Below are 24,544 nucleotides of genomic sequence, written 5' to 3' on the forward strand. Positions count from 1 at the left end.
GGCCTTGGGTTCCCTGTGGGACCTTCCTCCTATTACCGGACACCACCCTTGTGGTTCATGTCAGGCGTGCCCACAAACCAAAAAAACAACAGAGGTTGACATAGGTACATCCAGGCCTTGGAAACAAATAAAATTCACGAATTGCAACAGTGAACGATTAGTCTACCTGATAACATGTCCCTGTGGGTACGAATACGTGGGAATGACAACGCGTAAAATACGCGTAAGGGTATATGAGCACAAGAGTACTATTCGCTGTAAGAGGCAGGCCACTAAGCTTAACACACATTTTCTAGAAGCACATCATCCTTCCACTGCATTCCAGTGGACTGTGTTGGAACAACCATTCATTCCCTCTCACACTAGGGATGTGGCGAAATTTCTCCCTTTGAAGGAACAGAAATGGGTCCTGAAACTTGACACTCATTGTAGTGGGCTCAATGATGAGATTCCTTGGTCCACCTTCTAAATGAATTACTAGCAGAAGTTTTTTTCGGACACTCTAACATCTGTCATCTTAGAGACAGGGTATGCTAGTTTCAAGGTTGCTGTTATGGTGTGCGAGGAGATATATATATTGATTATATCAATTTAATATTTTTACCTAGCCCCGATCAGTTACAAGTTTCCAATTCTTTACCTGCAATAAAATGGCCCTGCTAACATCCGGGTGCTCGATGTGCTATTACGCACGCTTTCATTTAGGGATCTGAGTCTCAGTGATTTACAGAGCTGCCTGGCAAGTGCTTTGTCAACAACTCTGGTATCCTAGGTATCCATCACGCTGCCAATACCTGCAATAATATGGCCCCGCTAACATCCGGGTGCTCGATGCGCTATTACGCACGCTTTAATTTAGGGATCTGAGTCTCAGTGATTTACAGAGCCGCCTGACAAGCACTTTGTCAACAACTCTGGTTTCCTAGGTATCCATCACGCTGCCAATGATATGCGTCCTTACAAATCTCTAACCCGGCGAACCAACCATAGAGCACGTTAGAGGACCACATGACCCATACGACCAATTAGAACGGTCTTTATAACGTAATGCGGTCTGATCCGCCGGTACCTCCCCAGTCGGTTCAGACGCCGGCTTCGAAGTACCGACGGACAGGTAAGCCCGCTATGGCTGTGCGCGTGACAGATATGCTTCGCCTCCGCAGCCTTTCTCGTTACTCCCCAGTTTCTTTACTTGCAACATTTTTCGCCCAATGGACATGCTGCCCTTTTACGTACCTGTGGGTGTCTCTTAACGCTAACTATAGGCTTAATTCAACAACGAGATACTAACTGTTACGTATCACAAACCAAAATGTTTGTCTCTTTTTAAATAGCTCACAATGGGGGAATGTCATTTTGTGGGTGAGTTTTCATAGAGGAGAGACATGTTCTCGAATTTCTGTTTACTTGTCCCTTTAGAGCGGTGCTTCACTCTACTCCTGAGCCACTGCCAGGTGGGGTGAGGTCGTCACTTCTTACAAATTGTGGTAAGATTTACATAACTCTCTTTCATGTGGCATATAATTTATATATCCTGAAATGTCAACTAATTATGCTACGTACATGAGTGACTAGAGTCAGGACTGGTGGCCTGACTATGCTTAAGGTCTACATATAACAGACCTAGCGTTCTTGTGTGTTTATGTGTGTGTTTGTAGCCTTTCTGGCATTTAACCTCTTTTTTTCTGACCTTTTTAGTGAATTACATGACCTGTAAGAAACAGACAAGACTCTTCACCTAGAAACTGCAGGTGACCTCAGTACTTGTCTTTAAATCTAGTTTCTTATTGTCTTTTTTCACTTATTATTTCTTTCATGACTGCAGTAGCATATATTTGTTGTAAGGTCCTGAAGAAAGCAAGGACAACCTTGTCCACCAATTGCTAAAACATACCAACCTGGTTCCATCTCTAGACAGCTAATTCTTTAAACTGTCTTAACAAATTTTTTAATATTGGTGGAGTGAGTACCACCCGAATAACCTTTGTTCTGTACTCCCTCATCCAATTTTAACACACTCTTTACTTTATTATTTTTTCACATAGTTTTCTGTACTGCACCCCACTAGTCATCTTACATTTTACCACTCATTAGTTTAGAGAAGTGGTACGCCATACTACCTGTTATTTCAGTCGAAGGGATCTATTAACATTCTGGTCTTCTTCTTCCTGAGAATAGCACATCTGAGTAGATGGTCTTGAAGGAATCCCAAATGATGAAGGGCGGTTCCGAGTGGTGACTGATGGGTATCTTTGACCATCTATTAGGGTGTCATTGATTACCATCTTCTATAGGTCATTTAGAAAGATTATAGGTTTTTGTTGAATGGCTGCACACACTGTTAACCCACTTTCTTTTTAGACCCTCTGGTACTCTTCTGTTGTTACGTATCTGTTGGGAATGTTCCCAGAGCTCGGTCTTTAAATATTCCCTTGGGTCCCACTTGATCGTCGTGTTGTTGTTCAGTCCTCAACTGACCAAAAATATCCAGGTCTTCTGGGAGGGAGAATGTCCTCTCCACCCCATCTGACCACTCATCTGTCACAGGTGTCATCTATGTCCTGTGACAAATGCGACATTACCAGTAAAAATAGGGGTATTGTTTTTGAAGTAAAGCTTTCTTGTGGTAAATGCGGCCAGGCTGCAATGCTACCAGTGATGTGTTCCATTTCTGTATTTTGGTTTGATAAGGGCCTAGAAACGTTCTGGACAACTACAACTTCAAACACAGAGGTCTGATTGTTATTCTTTACTCCAGGTGAGTTTGTGGTTTCACCGGTGGAGGGTGATCTGCGAGTTCAAAAGGATTACGAATTGGACCGAGAGAACATTGAATTTTACAACATAACCATTTTGGCGAAAGACCGAGGAATTCCTCCCTTCAGCTCTACGGTAAGCTTCTATTAAGTTTCTGCATTATTTTTCAAACAATTTCAGTAGTTTTTTGCTGTTTAAAAAAAACAACGAATATTTCTGTGTCATTGATTCAATATTATCACTTGTCCAGTAGTAAATAGTTGCTTTACACAGTCTGTTCTTAAGCTGTTCCCTTACTGGTTCACATCTCTCTCAACCCACTGTGTCTGGCGTGGCGGCTAATTGGATGAATACCTCCTTTGCAAGGATCTGTGCTTGATTAAACAATAACTGCTGTGAGTCCTGATCGGGCCAGACTGACTTTCACCCTTTTAAAGTGAATAAAATGAGTATCCCTGAGTTAGAAAATACAAATATTTGCTATGTGTCAACAGCTCAAAAAGAACTTCTTGAAAGTTAACATGCACTATATAAACATGCTTGTTATTTTGTCATTATAGACCTTATTCTTTTAGTCTCAAGCATGAATACTGTAGCATGCTAACTTAAAACCACAGTGCCAGCAGCGCTTTATCTACCTGACACCAAAGGTCATTATCCCTTGCAGCTGTTAATTAAATTAAATTTAATTAATTAAGTAAATAAAAATAAATCAAAAGACAAATATAAATATTTACCTTTTTGTCTCCATGCCAATTAACTAATGATGCCTAATTATTTAGGGATTTTGTAAGTGTTACTTTTTAGCTCTCGGTGGAGTTAGAATTAATTCAGTGAATTGACGGTCCCGGTCTGATATTCTTCAAATACTCATACACTGACTGAGAGTTCATATTGGACAAGTCAGTCAATAGCAGAAATGAATACAGGAGCCCTACTAATAATTCATAGCGTTTCAGGGGTGTAGCTATTGGCAATTATATCAAGCGTCAAGGCATGTTTCAGCTCTCATTGACAGCTAATCTGAGCCTTCAACAGGGCAAAATAATAATGAATGATTCACAGTTTAGAAGGACATTCCAAACAATGTGAACATTACATATTATATATATATATATATTTCTTCTTTTGACAGACGATATTGAAATAACCCATATTACAAAGATCAATTTGTGAACAAAGTGGCCTCTTTACATATCTAAGTGGCATGTAGTTTTAGTGTAAAAAATCTTCCAGAGGACTAAATTACCCCTGTGCTAATTCATCTACCAATAAGATTTCTAACATATGCTAAAAGCCAGAAATCGATTGTAATTAAAATTGACAGAATAAATTAAAGTCTTTTTTTAAAGTGGAAGCCATACTTAATGGAAAGACGACTTACTTACAAAATAAAAATCCTCTTTTGTCACATGCCCTCCCATCCGCCATAAAAGCCATATGACCTTAGAGGACACAGTTCTGAAAACAATTGGCCATATTTATCATTTTTTCATTCAGGGCAACGCACCAAGACACCTTGCAGTGCTGCATTAAAGTGAGAGGGCAGGAATGTGCAATTTATTTTTATTTATTTATTATTTTAGGTTTTTATAGAGCGCGTAGTCACCCTCGAGTATCCCAGCGCTGAAACCTCAGAATCCTAAGGGGGGGGCACAGGGAAGCTTCGAATGAATCAGGGGAAAAGGAGGGTTTTGAGGGACTTCCTAAATCGTAGGAGGTTTGGTTCAGCTCTGAGGTTCGGGGGGAGAGCGTTCCATTTTCTGGCCGTGTTTACCGAAAATCTGCGGCCGCCGATGCGGGTTTTCTTCACCCTAGGGACAACGATGAGGTTTCCCTGTTCAGACCGGAGCGTTCTCGGCGGTCTGTATGGAGTGATCCAAGTACTCAGAATGGGGGGACCAGCGTTATGCAGGACCTTGTGTGCCAGGCAATGGGCCTTGAAGGCGACTCTTTCCCTCACTGGGAGCCAGTGAAGTTTTCTCAGAGCAGGTTTAGCCGATGTTCTTGCTGGGGTGTTTGTGAGCAGGCGAGCTGCGGCATTTTGGGTTTTTTGCAGTATTTGGAAGGTGGCTTCCGGCGCACCGAGGTAAATGGCGTTGCTATAATCTAGCCTTGCTAGCACTAAGCCTTGGATTAGCAGGAGACAGGACTGGAGTGGAAGTAGGGGAAGCACCTTTCTGCATGATCTAAGTAGCCCATAGCAGATGCCGGATGTTTTCCTAGCCTGTGTCCTGAAGGTGAGGTCTGACTCCAGCCACACTCCCAGACTCTTAACCTCTGTCTTAGGGGAGGGGGGGTCACCCATACAGTCGGGCCAGATGTTAGGGGGGAGACTCGAAGTTTTGTGACCGAGGAGCAGGATCTCTGTTTTTGACCCGTTCAGCTTTAGGTCAGAGTCGCTCATCCATTGATGGACGGTGGAGAGGCAGTCTCGCAGGTTGGAGGGCTTTAGCTTGGGGTGTGAGAGGGTCACCACCAGCTGAGTGTCGTCAGCATAGCTGACGATCGTGACTCCGAATGGGGCGACCAGCTCCTCCAGTGGGGCCATATACACGTTGAAAAGCGTGGGGCTTAATGAGGAGCCCTGAGGCACTCCACACCGGAGGGGGATTGAGGTGGAGCGGCTTTCTCCTTCCCAGACTTGGAAGGAGCGTCGGGAGAGAAAGGATGTGAGCCATCTCAACGCACTGTCTTGTACGCCAGAGTTATCTAGGCGCTGGGCTAGGACCTGGTGGCTGACAGTGTCGAATGCCGCGCTAAGATCTATCAAGATATATATATATAAGATATATAATATCTATCAAGCTGTGGTCATTCAGACTCTCTGCCCTCTCGGGGATACTTTTGGATGCCTAACGCCAAAGCGGGCACCCTTACACCAAGGTGCAAGGGTGCCTGCTTTACAGGCAGGATTGTTTTTGTCCAGGAAGGGATACCTTACTACACAAAAACAATCTTTTGAGGCTTTTTCCTCTTCCTATGTGTGCTGCAGAATGCAGTACGCATAGAAGAGGAGAAAACAAGGAGAAATAAAGATATTTCTACTTCTTACTCCTCCCTTTCACAGGCGTAGTGTTTTGATGCATTCCTAGGTCTACCAGTAATGGTAAATCTGCCTTGCATTACTCAAAGTTTAACAAGCATCCCAGGGCCATGCAAGGTGGCCTTATGTAGTTTGGTAAATCTTATCTATGTATTGCGTTGCCCTTATGTTACCTAACATGGTGCTAGGGCAACTCAAAAATGTGATACATGTGGTCCTATGTTTGCAAAGTGTTTTCTCTGAGCACTGTTTGAAAAACAAGGTTCATGATAACTAGTGGTAGAAAAAAGAGCGCCTCACACAACCTACAATGAAATGTTCAAAGGAATTTCCAAAAGAGAATACACTTCCTGCATTATTCCATACTTTTACAGATATGTATGTATTCAGCTTGTCTATTTTGCAAGACAGTGCATTATCACATGAGTAGCTATTGTAGGCTTCTAGCCCCAATAATATTTCCCAATTGTGGGATTATGAACAGGTAGGAGTTCTGGTCATGCAGAGGGATGGTCTCCAATTGGTCTGGGTGCGGACTTTTGATAGAAATGATGGTGCTGGTCTGATCGGCTAAAAGTGCAGAGTGAATACAACTATCTCTTTCTGGAGCAACTAGAAGTGTTTGTCAGCAGCCTATGCTGGCAGAATGTCGTACTATTTAGAAACTGGTAATTGATGGGCAAAATGTAGTTATCTGGAGCATTGGCAGTGCATAAAGTGGAAACCAATACTGAAATTTTGCCCCAGAAGCCATGGCCATGAACGCTTAAGTTGTGAAAAGAAGTTTGCTTGATGGACTTACAGGCACTCCAAAATTAAGGTCACATAGGTGCCTTATTTCTATGAATGCTAAACACTCTACCCTTTGCCTGCCACCTGCTTTGGCTGGAGATCATGTAGGGATGATAAAGGTCTATTGAAACTAGGATGCAAGTCTCAAGCTCCTAATGGTATATCTTGAATTGCCCAATCCTTTTGACGAACCCTACAATATGCCCCCTTCGTGTGGGAGGAATGCAAGGTCAAACAAAATGTAAAGACATTTATTATGCCAGGTAAAGTGAGATATTTCTTCTTCATAAATGGCTGTACTGTGCCTGAAGGGTATAGGAGTCAGTGAGTGAGCATTGTAGGGTTATGCCAATGTCTGTACATCATTCCCTTTTGTCTGCTGGCTCTGTTTGAACTCAGGGTCAGATCCCTGTGCTGAATCCATCTATTTCCAACAGAAATTAAGTTATTTTCAGGAGGTGGCAAAAAAGCCGATTAAAGCAGAAACTTGCTCCAGAGTGTGGCTAAGTCATTGCCATTGCAACGGGTAAGTTGCATTAAGGGTTGGGATGGTGTCAGTAGAGCACTGGGCAAAGCATCAGGAATTCGTGTATATATACTTAGTATACATTGGCAGCAATAGTCACTCGTACCCTCTGAAGTACAATGGTGTGCACAAAAAACAACCCAACACTGCTTTTCCCGCTCCGCTTAGCCCACACTTCCAATGAGGATTCAGAATGCAAGATTCACAGAGTGATTGCATAATAGTTGTTTATTTAGGCACACTGTTTTGTGACAGTTTTATATAGTGCGAATTCGGCAAGGTTTCAGAGCACTTTACGTAAGCACAAGGTGCATTACGGACGGGCACGTTCATGTTTGTGTGTGTGGGTGTGGGGGGGGGGGGACGTGGAGATTAAGGGGGTCATTAGGATGGAGGATTTTCCGCATCCTCCGGGCCGGCGGAAGCCACCGCCGGCCCGGAGGATGCGGAAAATCCTCTGCGGACCCACCAGGACCCACCGCCACATTAGGATGGCTGGTGGGTCATGGTTTAGGTCCGCAGCTTTTCCGCCGCGGCTGGCTTACAACCGCGGCGGAAAAGCACTAAAATGGTGAAGGTGTCTCTTAGACACCTTCAGCCAGATTAGGATGTGCATGGAAACATGCTTTTCCGCGGCGGCTTTTCCGCCGTGGAAAAGCATGTGTAACTGCACTGCAGGGGCCCATTGCGGGCCCCCTAGGTGTAGTGGGGGGTGGGGGGTGCACATGGGGGGTACCTATGGTACCCCCCTGCATTTGCGTGCACAATGCAGCAGGCACCGCGCGGTGCCTGCCGCTTTGTGCACGCAAATGCTGTGCATGCATTTTTAACATTGCTGCGGGTGCAGCTTGAAGCTCCACCCGCAGCAATGTTAAAAATAGAGGATGTGACCGCCACCCTGGCGGTCACATCCTAATCTGCACAGAGGGAACGCCGCAGCCCATGCGGACGTTCCCTCATGCTCTGGGGTCGCGGACGGACTCAAGTCCGTCCGCGATCCTAATGACCCCCTTAGTAATAATTTGCCCAAAATCATAGCATGTTTGAGCCTCCCGCTAGACTTGAACCCGGTTACCCAGCTTCAAGGTCGGCCGCTCGGGCAGTTAAGACACATCTTCCATACTTGTCATTTCAAATTGTTCCTAAGTATGCCCATACGGATTACTAAAGGCGTGTCAGAGCATCACCAGTGAAGCGTGTGCTGCCGCTCATGCTCCTTCTCACGCCCATCTTTCCTTCTTCCAGGTGGTGGTGGGAGTGCGCGTGCTGGACATCAACGACAATGACCCCTTGATCCTCAATCTGCCTCTGAACATAACAATCAGCGAGAACATACCTGTGTCCACCTCCCTCATTCGTATCCTGGCCAGCGACGCCGACTTGGGGCGAAATGCCCTCCTCACCTTCAGCATCACCGCAGGAAACACAGACACTGCCTTTTTCATCAATGAAAATGTGAGCGACCCTTCTTTTCAGATGGAAAATGTGTGAGAGAGAGATGGTAGATTTGTACAGCGCGTGATCATGCAAAGGGATGTACGAACTGTCAATTGTAATATTGAAGTGGCCAGCCATCGTGGGCTCAAAGGGCTCCTTGCTGTGTATGTTAGTATTTTGCTTGGGGTGGTTGTTACTTTACCTTGTTTAACCACTGGGCTACATACTCACATGGAAAAGATAACCAGTGTTTTATCAAACAAAGATGCCAAGTTCTCAGAACATATTTTGCAAAAATATGCTGCCCTTACCACAATTGACAAATCCTGATCCTTAGAATTCAAATCTGCAGACATGAATGGTTACAACCAGATCTTACACTTGCAGAAAATGTGCCTGATGGCAGTATTTTTGATGGTCGGATGTTTGGTTGAAGTTGTGGGAATGTAGATGTTTCACCTGGGGTGAGTGGGGCGTGGCCTCCGTGAATGCTGGGAACAGCCATGAAGTAAGAACTTTATTTCACAAACATTTCCAATAGCATTTCCTGTCAGGAATTTGTGCAGGGATCAAAAGTATGAATTGTGCTATACTTACCTAATGCGTGCATTGCAGTTTTCCCCTGTTGAATTTTGGCAACTCTAACCTACTCAAATATACTGTGGGAAAACATATAGAGTGAGTGTAAGAGAACAGACTTCTCAACTTGAAAAAATATTTTCAGTGTGGCCATAAATCCACTATAATAGCAACATTAACTCTGCGTATTTACTTCCTGGAGGCACTCCATAGGTGTAGGTTTGGGGCCGGTAGGCATACACCAATCCACAGGCATCCAAGGTTTCCAGACCTGCTCCTGGGAATTTTTATAAATCTCCATATAGTTAGTAAGTCTGTGAAAATCGAATGTGCTAGTCCACAACTCTGTGGCATATTCTCTTGCTTTATAACTGAGCCCCAAAGAGTTGCCTCTATTGTCAAACGTTTGTTTAAAAATGATTGAGGGGACACCAGCACGCGATTACAGAAGTATTGTACAAAGTACAAGTAGTACAAGTACAAAAGCAGAGTACCGCCGAGAGGAGCCCCGCCCACATACAAGGCATGAGTGTTGGTAAGGCACTGGCCAAGAATGACATGGGCAACACTTACGTGTGATAGAATTGGTCAGTAAGAAGCAGCAATGGGCGTGGTTTGTTTAGTCCCTATTTAACATTTACTGAATTGTTCTTTTCTCCTGTAGACTGGCATCATCTATGTAAACCGGCAGCTGGACAGGGAGAAGGTTCCACAATATCAACTGACAGTCACAGTGAGAGACAACCCGGAGAATATGCGCAACTCCAGGCGGGTAATGTCCAGTCACTACCAATATGCTCTTAAAGTGCATTCTTTTTTATTGTTCAAATATTTGTATTGCTTTAGTTAAAAAGAAATACATTTACAATACAGTAGCAATACATAGGAATCAGAAGAAAAAATATAGTAACAAGGAATTAAAAAGGACTACCTAACAAAGAACTACTGGATTGGGATAAAAAGACGTCAAAGTTATTATATAAAAATTATCAGATAAATGCATGACAGATAACAGATATTAAAAATTCATCAAATGTTAAGTATAAAACCCAAGAATATGGGACAGATGGAAAATTAACATAAATACCAGCAAAATCCTGTGTGAGTTGTTATTGCTCTGTAAATAGGACACACCATCAAGGGGACAGAGGTGAACGAAGGGAAGAGAGAAAAAAAGAAAGGAAGAAAAAGGAAAGGATACTAGAGGGAAGGAAAAAGGATGAGATGGTGGGAGGGGACATCTGCTACACTCCTGAAAAGTAAGTTAAGAAAGAGATTCAAAAGGATATTGAGCTACTAGCCCCTGAGAAGATAAATCCATGTAGTTATCTAAAGAACCCCATACCCTGCTAGCAATTCAGGGAAAATAACGTTCTTTTCATCAAAAGTATGAGCAACAAGAACATATGAAACCCACGCCCACAAAGTATGGTAAGAAAGGAGGTGAAAAGATTTCCATTCTGTAAGTATAACTTTGACTGCAATGGATAAGAGCAAATCTAAGTGCTCCAAATCCATACTGTCAAGAGGTAAGGGGGTATCTATGGCCCATGGACCCAGCAAAATTCTAGGTAAAGAGAGACCAATAGGTGTATTAAAGATTAATGATAAATGTTTTTGAATCCGGCTACAAAAGGATTCTAATAGTGTACAATCAAAGAACATATGTTAATGGGGGCCTGGAACTGAGTTCAAGTTCAAGTTTAATTTACATTTATTTGGACCATTGGTCCTCAAACATAACATATATTAAAATACATCTAAAATTGCATAATCTCAAATACACTAGACACATCTTAAAATACGATACAATTAATACATCCTCCATTAGTTAATTACATCTGGGTGACTTAAAAACTCATTTAAAACCATTAAGAAGAAGTGCCTTCACTCGTTGCATGAACTGCCCAAAAGCAACAGCAATATCTAAGTGGCTCATTTCAGTCACCAAAATTACAGCCTGTGCCCTAGACTTAATCTCATATTTGCTAAAAATCGGTCTTAAAAACATGATTCAAATATTAAGAAACTTCTGGCAATCTATTCAAATATGTAGCAAATCACATGAAGTGCCCAAAGTGCAAATACATCTTCCCATCTTATCAATCATTGAGCTTTTTACCACATTATTTACATAACACAGGTTTACCCCAATTCTTGCCCTTAGAACCTCTCTTCGCCACCAACAATCAGATAACCTGTCAGCGTAGAGAAAGCATTGTTCATTTTTCCATGCCACTGTCATAAAGTGTACTGAGGTTTTATTCGCAAGGTAGTTTAAATCCTGTGCCTGCAATATTTCATTCCCCAATGTCCTTAATACCTTCTTATCGCAATTAATCATGTAAGTAATGGGACACAATTTAACCTTCATCATGCTACACAGCTTCGTCATGATAGCTCTACTCTCTTTTGCCCATTTTAATTTGCTGTTCTGAATTTCGTTTTTACACCATTGTGATATTTTGGTGTTCTCACCTACTCCTAGGCTTTGCCAAAAACGAAGAAGGGCCATACTGGGTAGGATACCCCATGACGTCAATCCTAGTTCAAGTCTTATGGCCTATACCATTGTCGACAAGGGGAGTGAGAATAGATTTTTTAGATTTTTGCCTTCCTCAATATCCCAACCCTTTTTGCCACTCAAGTATAAAAGTTCAGCGACCATACAGAAACTGCAGAGGTACCATGGCAGAGTAAGCTTTTAACACTGGTCTATCTGACATTGCCCCATAGGTTTTGTTAAACAATTTCAGTCCGCTAATCGATGCTGCTGTTCTTAATTTTAACGCATCTAGATGGGTATGCCATTTCAAACTTCTTTCAATCCACATTCCCAAATGCCTATATTCTGTGACGGTTTCTACTTTCTCAGACCCCAAAAACCATGCAAACCCAACTTTCCTCTGGCCAAAGCTCAAGGCCAAAGCTCAAGGCTTTAGTCTTGTCCATATTAACCGCCATTTTTTTTTTGAACAATAATCATTAAATATATTTAGTTTCCTTTGTAGGCTAATTTCGGTCTGGTCTATAATCACCAGGTCGTCCGTGGAAAAACAGGAAATTAGGAACATAAATTTCACATGGACATAGACTGACACCAGAAATTACTGACTATGGATTAGCAATGTGCATAGTAAAAAAAATATATATGCTTTTTTTAATAGTATTCTTGAAAATGGAATTTTTTTAAATAAACATTCATTACTTTAGACCCAACTGTGGATCTCTTACTGTGCAATTTATAATCTTTTTCTCTAGGTCACAGTACATTTCAATATAATTATACAATGGATAAATAGATCAAAAGGAGTACAAAAATACAAAATAGCTTAATATTGGTCTGAAAACATGGCTAGAAGTATTTGGTAATTGCTACGCGCGTTTCGGCTATTAGCCTTCATCAGGAAGCCATGATGTGTTTTCCAAATGTACCAAAAGTGGTAGCTGCGATGCAAAAGTGGGGGTGTAGATGCCCACTGGGATGAAGCTAGGATCTATGATGAAGCACCTTTATGGTAGCAGAGGAAAATTCTTCACTCTTTTATCGAGTAGTTGATCATTGAAAAATGAATGCAAAGTTACCATATGGTTATCGGCGTTGTAGAAAACTTGGTTTAGTGGTAACAGCATGTAGCCGGGAGTAATGCCGGAGAGATTAGCGATTGCTGGGCATCTTTGTGTTAAAAACGTATTTCTTGATTGGCAAGCAGTCCTCAATGCGGGTGATTAACGGGAGCTAAAGCCTCTCTGCTCAAAAAGATAGTGACGTCCTCCGATGGGGGGGTCTGGCTCTCCGGCGTCTCGATCGAGTGTCGGATGTGGTCCGTATAGAACAAACATGCAATATGCTTACCCTCTTGTTTTGGGCTTGCCCCATTGGCATTCCCTAAGGTCAATGGCAGATCTGCCAAGAACAAGGAAAGCAGCAGGGGGGGCCAATATGCATCCCTGCCGCAACCCATTTCCAATCTCAATATTCCTGGTAAAACTTATCTGAGCCCGGTTCTTTATGTGGAGCAATTGGATCAGACTTAACAAATATTTTGGGCTACCATAACTGATTAGGGCCTCCCACAATAGCTCCCGGTCCACCAGATCGAAAGCTGCGTCCACAAAACAACAAAATAAATTCCCCCGCTGTTCGATTGATTTCCTCGCTATGACCCAGAGAGCAAAGCAGTGGTCAATTGTGGAATGGCCTGTTATGGGGGTATAATCTGATTTTCTTCAGCCCACTCCTTAAGTAGTCCCAAAATGACTTTTGCAAAGACTTTCTCCCCTATATATGGGAGATTTATTAACCTATAGTTCTTCGGTAGTATTCGATCACCCTTCTTATGAATTGGTCTTATAATTGCACCCCTCCAACTTTCTGGTACAATTCCTGTCACCAAAATCACTTGGTACATCTTTGCAAAAAACTCTGGCAACCATTCTGGTCTTGTCTTTATTATTACTGCCGGAAGATTCTCTGAGTCGGCAGCACGAGTGAGGTTCAAATTTGCTATAATTTTCTTTATATAACTGGGGGCAAAACGTTATTTTAGATCGTCCCTCACCACTTACCACACTGGCATCCCAGCCTTATCTTGTACTGGCCAGTTCCCATATATCTCTTCCAGGTAGCCCACCCAATCGTCCTCATTGCAACAAAGATCATTCTCTCTCAATTCCAGCTTGTGCAAATGAGCGGGAATCCAGTGTAAGAGATTCATATAAAAAAGTTTAGATTGAATCAGTGAAGGAGCAATTTTTTTACGTAAAGATAATTTTCCTATCAATTGCCAGGTATTCTATGAAATATGTTTAAAAAAGTTGTCCTCAAAATGGCGAGACCATTTAGCAGAAGTACCTGTGGACTGTGAAGGTAGAGGAGCAGATAAGAATTACATTTGTTTTGAAGCAGTATGACTTGAATGTACCCACTTAGAAAGAAGTGAGACAGTAACTGAATCTGTAGAAAGGGGTATCTTAGAAAGTTTGACTTTTAACTTAACAAAAAGTATAAAAATCCATGTTATTGAGATTATATGTTTTGGCTAAGAATGAAAAAGGAAGAGGATCATGATTAGTATCATAAAGATCTTTCACCAGTCTGATGCCCTTGCTGGCCCACGAAAGAGCGAAGGTGGGATCAGTGTCAGTAACAAGCTTAGGATTAGACCATAAAGATGTCCATCTTCACTTATGAAAAGGTTTTGAAATTTTCCGGTCAATGTATTTCAGCGCATTAACCGTATCTAATATATGTTGAGAATGTGCTAGTGTACTTTGTGATGTTGTGAGCAAAGAAAGAGTGGAAAAGGGAGCACACAGTTCACGTTCTATAAAAATCCATGGAGGAATATGTTGGGGTACTGGCGAGAACCACAGTGCTTCATGAGCCACCAAGAAATAAATCTGATATAGATTCTAATCAGGGAGGTTACATCCTCCTAATATAGTGGGTTTCCCAAGATATTTGTAAGTAATTCTAGCTCTCATCATTCCAAAAGAATCTTGAAGTGATTGCGTTAATCTCATGAGAGAAAGAAGACGGAAGCTTTATAGGTAGGATAGAGGATACAAGTTAATGGTTCGGGTTATTATCATTTAAAGAGTTTGTAACCTGCCCCAACAAGAAATGTATTTAGGAGACCAGCAGGACAAAAGATCCTTAACTTTATTTAATATATAGAATTCATTATAAGTAACAGTGTCTGTAAGATTCTTACAGAACCAGATCCCCAGATATTTAATGCATGTAGATTGCCACTTAAAGCCTGAGTTACCCAAGTGAGAATGAAGACACAAAGAATTCAAAGGAAACAATTCTGTTTTCTCTTTTTTAAGAGTATATCCAGAAACATCCTAAAAAGTTTGAATAAGATGATAAATAGAAGGAACCGCTGATTCAATGTATTCATAAAAAATAAGAACATCGTCAGCATTAGCAGCCGCTTTAAGTGTATACGATCCAAATCGGAAACCTTTAATGTCCGGTTCAGATTAGGTAAGCGGAGAAGCATATCAATAGAAAAAGAAAAAGAAGGGGTGAAAGCGGCATCATTGTCTAGTACCTTGGTGAAGATGAAAAAAGGAGAACGTTGTGCTATTAATCCTAATATTAGCCATCGGTTGCGCATAAAGAGCCATAACCATATTAATAAAAGAACTACCAAGATTGTTAGAATCTAACATGGACTGTAAAAAATATACCAAGAGACCTTGTTGAATGCCTTTTCGGCATCAAGGGCTATCGCCGCAGATGGTAATTGAGCAGTTTAGCCTTTTCTAAAGTATGACAGAACGTACAAACAATGTCTCTAGCAAGCCTACCTTTGACAAAGCCTTTTTGGGATTCATGAATGAGATTAGGAATATGACATTCTAGACGATTTACTAAAATTTTCACAAAGATTTTTGCTTCCATGTTTAACAAGGAAATGGGCCAGAATTTTTTGGATCAGAATGATCTTTACCTTCTTTTAGCATGACTATGATAGTAGCCTGAGCAGCAGTACCCAAAACCTTACCAGAAAGAACATCATTGTCAAAAATCTTTTTAAGGTATTTCATTATGGAAGAAGTAAACATTTTATAAAAGGCAACAGGAAAGCCTTCCGACCCTGGAGCTTTCCCCGATCGAGTAGCCTTAATAGCTTTAACAATCCCTTCAATCTCTACGGTTTACCTAGCTCGATCATATCATCATTCGAGATAGTAGTAGTAGGAAGAGAGTTTAGAAACTGCTGGCATTTGGGTTTAGTACATTGACTTTGAAGGGTACATACATTTTCATAAGATTCTCGAAAAAATCCAAGAATTTTTTGGGTATGAAACTTTCTCAAACCAGTTTTATCAGTAATATGGGAGATGCAAGTAGTATTGGTATTCTGATATTTGAGGGTAGCAGCTAACAACTTGCCAGCTCTATTCCGTAGTAATAGTTAATGAGATTTTTGAGCATGTACTCCAATATAAGCTCTTTTAGTAACTATGGAGGTGAAAGAGTATTTTAAATGTTTAATATCTTGCGAGAGAGATTTATCATTAATATGTCTATATAATTCCTCTTTCTGTTTAATATCGTCCCCTAGAGACTGAAAAGTTTGTCTAATGTTGCTGTTCCTTTTAGCCATTTTTTAAATAAGGTGACATATTATAGTACTTTTAAAAGCATCCCATAGTAGTATTGGAGAGTCCACTGACATTATCTTTGAAAAAAACAACAATCTTGTCATTATGTTCCTTAACCTCATAAATATACTTCAAGAGTTCTGTGATTAGACGCCAATTACGGGGTCATTTAGTATCCGTAAGATTAAGGATGGTTAACGAGACTGGAGCATGATCAGAAGCAGCTATTGGATGAATGATTACATTCGTAGTATGTTTTAAAAGAGAAGCGTTAACCAGAAGATAAACAATACGAAAAAAACTAGTATGAGGTGAAGGGAAAAAAGTGAAGTCACTACCTGTCAGATTGTGCATCTCCAAGCATCCAAGAGATGATGTGACAAACACATGTTTAGCAAATGTTTGTGTGCTCTAGGGGGTCAAAATTTAAAAGCATATTGCCAGTCCAAACTAGGGTCGAAAGGAAGACTGAAGTCTCCTTCGACAATTGTTTTTTAATTTTGTGGAATGTCGGAAAGTTTTTTATTGATTGCACGCCAGAAATCTAGATCATCTATATTTTCGGAGCATATAGGTTCACAACATATAGATCATCCGAGCCATTAGTCAAATATGTAAGTAACCAACTTCCATGAGCATCATGCTCCGCTGCAACTATAGATAAACCAGATCTCTTAGAAATAAGAGTAATAACTCTGTTTTTCTTCCCAGAAGCCACAGAACATATAGCATCTGATACTCAATCTTTCGTCATGAGAAGAGTTTCTTTAAAACCTATCTTAGTCTCCTGAAGTAGGACCAAATCAACTGATAAATTCTCACAATAGTCTGAAATCTTAGTCCTCTTAACCGGGTGATTCAAACCCCTAGCATTAAGGGAAACTACATTTCTACCAGGCATTTGTATACGTTCATTTTAAATATTGAATACTTCTGGTGAAAGAGTACTGCAACAATAAAAGTATACCTAAAAACCAAAGGAAGTAAAGCAGATGTCCCAATATTAAGAAGAGAATAAAAGGGAGGAACAAAGAGTAGGGAGAAGAGTAATCAAATATACTATAGAAAAATCCAGAGCAACATCGAGGCCCAACCCAACCAAGGGATATCAGTGAGAGACAAATTACATGGGGAATCTACGTGGATGAGCAACAGCAGAGGCTACCATCATCGGTGAAGAAAGCACAAACATAAGCAAACCACAGAGCAACAGAACAAATGTTGTTGTACTAAAAACATGCTCACATCAAGGTTATATAATTTGAGTTTAGTATTAGGTAACAAAAGACTAAATAACTATAATGTAAGACAGAGGTCTTCAAACTTTTGTCGGTTGAACCCTCGCAGCTGATTTTTTTTAGATGTTGGGTCCCCCACCACCTGACAGAAATTTCTGGAATCTGGAACACTACATAATCGACCGCCATGCGCATATCTCGGGTGATAGCCAGCAAATAATGTTCAACACAATAAGAGTGTTTAGTAAACTGCAGGTTTGTGAGTGGGTGTGGTGAAATGACAGAGGCTTATTACACAGCTCAAAGCACCATTTTCCAACAAAAAATGTGTGCTAATTGTTTTTACTAGGATGCTTTGTTTTACACATGACATAGATTGATAATAACACCACCAACATAAATGTGACATGTGTGCCTGTTTTTCGCCACAGTGACGGTCAATCTGTGAATGGATTTTTGCTACTGCCATCCTCAGTTTGTGCTCCACATCCAGTCTTGATGGTACTTAGTCTTTAATACTGCAAGTGCTGAGAACCCAATCTCACATAAATAGAAAGAGCTGGAAGGCAAGAAAGTTTTGATAGCAGTTTCTCTCAAAGCTGAATATTTTGCAGACATTTTCAGCCAAAACAGGGCCTCAAAGGGAGACAGAGTTGTCAGATTTTTTTAGCACTCCCTAGCTCAGAGCTGCTACAAAAGAAATAAAACTTCTCTAGAAAATATTATAAAGGGATAATTGCCCACCAACCAGTTATGGATCCCAATACAAAGTTGAAAGTCCACAGAGAGGGCACTGAACGAAAACCTAATTGAGAATTCCTTAGTGGTACAGTAAGTTGCTTGCCTGAAGCAGTGGGGGTTTAGGACACGTTGGGCTTATGTTTAAAAAAAACTAGAACTAATAATACATTAATGATGTTGTCTATTTTACTTCAGAACAATATTGTCTGATAGACTTTGTGGTGGCAGGGACATGTTAAGGATTTTAGATGCCCTGGGCCAAAAATATTTCAGGGGCCCTTGTTCAGTACAGCTTTGAGTTTAAATGATTTACCTTCAGCTCTGCCATACCCTCTTTAGCCAGGCTACTAATGATGCCAGGCAATGTAGTCGAAATTCTAAAAGCGTTTACATCTATTATTCAGAGATTGTGCTGTGTTTTCACTGTTGTAACAAAGCGGCAGCCCACTCATTTTACAGCGAATATTATCTGTGAAATCCTCCAATTTCTCATATGTGAGGACACACTTGGATCTAAAATAAACTTTAAAATAAACTTTTTATGGTTGTTTCATGAAACAAACACATTTCTCTCAAATAGTAATAGACTCCCTCACATTACATTAAAAAGAAATGAAACAAAACAGTATTTACAAGAATCTGTTTTGGAATTATTCCAGGCCATCAGGGCAAAAACAGAGCTGTCTCTATCAAGGGCCCCCCTGGAAGGCTGGATTGCAGTGCATGTATATGCGTAATTTAGGACAAAAACCGTGATGGGCACAACATGCACATACATGTGTACAGGGGCGCAACTAGACCCGAACTTTGGGTGGGGGCTAACACTCCCAGACAGGGCTGGCCCTAGCACATGTCGTACCTAGTGAACCAGTTTTTTTTTGTTGCCGCCCCATTTCCTCATTCTCCATAAATGTCCTCACTACCATTTACCAACGAGGCACCTCATCTCAGTATAGCACCTTTCTGGCAAACATTTCATTTTTTTATAGCGCTACTCAATGTTTACTCACACTCAGTTCAGTGATCTGCTTGGTACATGTTCTTTGTAGCAGGCACACTAAACCTCTGTACTGTGTGGGTGGCAGGAGTGCCCATGTGAGTATGCAGTGAGCCATGCGACAGTGTGAAAATATGGTAGGAGGAGTAACTGCAGGGTGAGTGAGGTGACCATATGAATTCGAGTGTGGATCTAAGTGCAGAGTGGGGCGAATTAATGTATGGTTAGTGATGGGCTTTTTTGAATGAGATTGCAGGTTGAGCAGTAAGATGGACAGGTAGGTGAAGAGTCACATAAGTGCAGGCTGCGTAATGTTCTCCTGTGACTGCAGTGTGAGGTACAGGATGAACAGCGTGCATTGTGAGCGGAGAGTGATTACTGTGAGTGCAGGGTAAGTGGGTGAGTGGTGTGAGTGCATCAGGATCAGTGTGAGTACATTGTGATCGCTGTGAATGCATGGTGAGCGTGAAAGTGAAGGATGAGAATGAGGAGCGATTTGTCTGAATGCAAGGTGCAATCCCAGACAGACTTGCAGTAACTCAGCATGTTATTGGCAGTGGCATAGAGTTTCAAATGTGTTAAACTATTGCTATTATGGCCGTAACCAGGGATCAGGGTGGAGGAAATAAATAATGTGCTGATCCTGCAACAAACTGCCAGTCTTGTGATTAGGGTTTCCAGCTCATTTTTTTGATGTCCCAGGCGGTACAAAAATAAGCAGTCACATAAAGCTGTATTTTCAGTACTTGTCAATGCATACTTTGAACAGCAAATATAAATAGAAATAACTTTTAATTGCGTTCTAGGGCTGGTTGAATGGTCCATGACTGATAATAAAAGGGCACAAAGACAAAAAAGTCAGATTACAAATTAATACATACTTCTTTATTTATAACCATATTTAGGGCCAGATGTAGGTAATTCCGATGTACCGCCTCTTAAATACCGAATCATACCGATTCGGTATTTAAGAGTCGGTAAATCGGAAGGGGGCAGATGTAGGTAATTCTAATTTGAGAATTACCAAATCTGTTTGATTCGGTATTTACCGATTCAGTAAATACTGAATCAATATTGCCCATTCATTCCTATGGGCCTTGAAGCCCATAGGAATCAATGGGAAATACTGATTCGGTATTTACTGAATCGGTAAATACCGAATCCTGCAAGGGTGCAGGGGGTGTCACTTTGACACCCTCTAATACCCCAAGTACAGGCTTGTGTGCCATGTGGCACACATACATGCCCTAAGGGCATGTCTTTGTGTCACATGGCACAGGTGTACATTCACAGATATGCATGTACACCTGAGTTCGGTATTTTACCACCCAATGGGATTGGGTGGTAAAATACCGAATTCTGAAGGCCTGTAGCACTGTAAACAGTGCTACCTACATCTGGAATTTACCGAATCGGTCAAATTACCAATTCGGTATTTTACAGAATCGGTAAATTTACCGATTCAGTAAATTTACCGAATCTGTAAAATAAAGGGCCCTACATCTCAAAATCCAATTACCGGTCAGCAACGGCCGAATTCGGCTGTTACCGACCGGTAATTGGTGACCTACATCTGGCCCTTAGTGTCAAGTCAAGCAAGCAATATGCAGGCTCTTTCAGCAACACATGGCTGGCCGGCATTTTGTATGCCTGCCTGTGTAATTTTTAAAGAAACTTTGTCTCCTTTCTGGGAAAAGCTAACCCTCTCAGGAAGGGGTTCATTCTATAGAGCTGAAATGCTTCAGCTGCAGTGGGAGGCAGGAAGTCTCCTCTGCTTAAACTGAAAGCAAACGAACAGACAGTCATTTCATCTGCAGTGGGAGGCAAGTAGTCTCTCTGCTATGAAATCAATCAGTCTCTGCTATGAAATCAATCATAAAGGAACAGGATGGTCTGTTCGTTTGCATTCGGTTTCATAGCAGAGGGCAGAGGAGACTCCTTACCTCCCTCTGCAGTTGATATGAATGTCTGTTACTTGCTTTCGGTTTTAGCATCTGAAGCATTTCAGCTCTATGAATTAACCCCCTACTGGGACAGTTAACACAAGACAAAAGCATGGGCACGTCGTGCCCCATCGATTCCCCCTCCCTCCCCCCTCCGTACCATACCGTAGTTCTCCAAGAAGACTTGCTACATTGGGAACAAAGGTAAGATTAGAGTGGAGTACGCGCCCCCCCCCCTGAGATGGTGTTAGACGCCCCCAGGGGGTGCGCCCCACAGATTGAAGAACTCTGATGTAAGAGGAACATCTGCAAAGAAATACCATTCTGTAATCAAACAAATTAGTACTATATTAGTGCATAAATTCCAGCTCTAACATACTTCAGACCATCTATAAATATAATTTAGATACATTTCAAGTTGATACATATAACACAATAAAATAACTATACCATTATCAAGTAATAGTAATCCAAGAGCATGAGTATTAACGGTGCACCTCATACTGACCTAACATTATTAGAGGTATAAAACATACAAAAATAGGAGCATAAAATAGTAGGAAAATCTTGGTAGATAGTGACACATTCCATTGGTGATCAGTGGAAAATAACATATAACGAAACTTCTATATAGAAAGTAAACAAAAGTTAAGGAAAACAGGTAAGGGGTAGAATATAGAATCTAGAATGTAGAATACTTACCTATAGAAAAGAAACTATAAAGTAAAATGTATAATTAATAAGAAAGTATTTTCATAAACAATGCCAGTTACTTGGAATAAAATATTAGGTAGAAGGAAGCTAAAAATGATGTAAATAAAACATCTGTAATAAGATGACATTTCATAAGTAAACAAGTCATACGTGTAAAAAGCATATAAATCAATCTTATCAATTAGTCTATAGCAGACCATGCACATTAATTTCAAATTGATATGTACAATATTATAAAATAGCTATATAACTATCAGGTAATGGCAAACAAGGAGTACCAATTAATGGAGATCTATCTAAGAATAACAGAACCTAAAAAAGTGGCATTGAGATCTGAAAAAAAGAAATATATGAAGTAATAGGAGAACATTAATGGATAAAAACGTATTTTTTAAGTGATCACAGAAATCGATAAATAACATAACATATAAACAGACTTTCATAGAAAGAAGGAGCTGAAACAAAGGATAAGAAGAAGGAGGTTACAGACCCTCCAGCTTTTCGCGATTTCGCGATTCACTAAATAATCGCGAAATCAGCTGAAGAGCGCGATGACCCTGATATTGACATTTTGGGCCGCGAAAAAGGTCTCCGGCAGGCAGCAAAACGAGATGGTGACATCTTATTGGCTGTACGCGCACACGTCACTAGGTGGCGCCATACAGCTGCAATAGCTGCCTGCTTTCTCCTGCGGCATTAGGGCATCTGTGTCCGTGGCCCGTGAACTTTGGATGAAGAAGAGGTGAGACTCTGAGGAAGCCCAGGTGCTTTCTGTCCAATTATCTTTCAGGAATGTGAGAGGGGTGAAACGAAATAAGCCTTTTTACTCAAACTTCAGAGAGAAGTGGAATTTCACCTTCACAGCCCCCTTTCTTGACCTCTCATGTCCTGTTTGACTTCAGGACCAACCCTGCTTCATCTTCCGAAGTGTTGCGCGTAGGTCCATTTTCACCACCCATCACCATCTCTCTTTTTCTGTGTCTATCTCATCTCCATCTCAACTCCTGTACATAGTTTTTGTCTGCTTTCTGGATACCTTGCTCTTTATCTCTCTCAATCCCCCCCCCGTACCCCCCCCCTCTCCCCACCCTCCCCCTTTGCTATCTCTGGCTCCCGTCTCACTCTTTCCCATCATGTCCCTCGACTTTCTGTTTCTAGAAGACAGACTGATATGAAGAGAAATATTGGCGAGAACAGACAGCATTGATGCAAGACAGCTGTAGGCATAACTAAATAGATAATACATTTTTTTCTGGTCGCAGGGGAGCAGCTTGGTCAGTGAGATGGTTGTGGGGTGAGGGGGAGGAGGGTGGTTGTGCTTCCGATTTTTGGAAAAGTTAAGCTGGCATTTAATGTTAAGGTGCATGAGGGTTGCGTAAGAGGCAGTGGGAAGGGAGAGGAAAACAGATTAGTAGTAGTAGGGTTGCTAAGTAAGAGAAAACTATTTTTTATAAAAATCACCAACATTTTTGAAGACTTTCAAAACTAAGAGCGAATGTGTGTGTGTGTGCGCGGTTCTGTCTCCCTACTGCTCTTGGATGACACAACTATTGCTACTTGAATGGGGGTGTGCCAGTGATGTAGCTAAGGGGGTTAAAGCGCTCACTGCAAAAATCTGCCTGCAAGATTCAAGATAGGTTTGTATAAAGCGATACTTAATTTTGCTAGAATTTACTTGCGTATTTTTGCAGGTTCTTAGCACTGTAACTATTAGGTGTTATTACCCAGCCATATGGCACTCGATTTACCCACCTAGAAAATTTATATGAAAGTCTGTGTCAGCACTGCCCGGACTAAACCTGGTCTGCACAAGAATCTCTGCGCTGGGTGTTTTCTTGCTGCAGTATTTTACAAAACAGCGACCACATCCAGGGCTGGCTTTAGCGCTGGTGGGTGCCTGATGCCACATTTCTTTTGGCGCCCCCTCATTGACGTCCTTCATTTGCTACCATCCAGTGCTTAATTCTTGAAAAAAAAGATAAGTGCCAGGGCCCTTGTCAGGTGGCCACTGCAGCTTACACCTTTCATTGCCTCTGCCAGCTCCGCCAGTAACAGAACCAGCACAACTACCAAACCGTTTTTTTGCAGCAGGCAATGCACCTCTACCAACTACCACCATTCTGCGCCCTAGGGCGCTTGATGAAGAGGTATCATGCCTCATGGGTCCAGGTGGCAGCAGTGCCCCAGCAGGGGTGCATACATGGGCGCTAAATCATTCCAGGGAGAAATAGGGCCCCCTCTCACGAATTTAGGATTAGAGCTGTTCTTCTAAAGAGTTGCAGGCAGTTTAAACATGCCTATTTCAAAGTGGAATACTCTGCTACAACAGTTTCCATTGATTTAAGGCTGAAAAAGGATGACTACGAGTAAAACAAAGTGCCGTAATAATGCAGCTAAATTTCCATTTTTGTGCCGCTAAATTTCTATTTTTGTGCCGCTAAAGTTCAAAATCTATGCCGCAATAATCTGGGGGGGTCTGAAGATAGGATACTTACCTATAGAAAAAGTAATAAGAGAATAATTCAGAGATAATATGAAACAAATAAAACTATATACATTAAGGAGACCATATCAGCTAGAAATACCAGCTTATATAAATATATCTAAAAAAGTATGATCCAAAAGAGAACAAAATACAAATTAATGTACTGC

The 24,544-nt window shown here is 41.3% G+C and overlaps 1 protein-coding gene across 1 annotated transcript in view; it reads left to right on the forward strand.

The window, feature by feature from the left end:
• CDH23 (cadherin related 23) overlaps positions 1–24,544 on the forward strand; it is a 2,828,172-nt gene that overhangs the window by 2,337,441 nt on the left and 466,187 nt on the right. The window contains exons 41-43 of the mRNA XM_086919477.1: positions 2,759–2,892; positions 8,367–8,576; positions 9,802–9,909. Coding sequence (XP_086775603.1) covers positions 2,759–2,892; positions 8,367–8,576; positions 9,802–9,909 — 452 coding nt within the window. The remainder of the gene's footprint in view (positions 1–2,758; positions 2,893–8,366; positions 8,577–9,801; positions 9,910–24,544) is intronic.

This window comes from Lissotriton vulgaris, chromosome 5 (genome assembly GCF_964263255.1).
Source record: "Lissotriton vulgaris chromosome 5, aLisVul1.2, whole genome shotgun sequence".
In the NCBI taxonomy this organism is placed as follows: Eukaryota; Metazoa; Chordata; class Amphibia; order Caudata; family Salamandridae; genus Lissotriton; species Lissotriton vulgaris.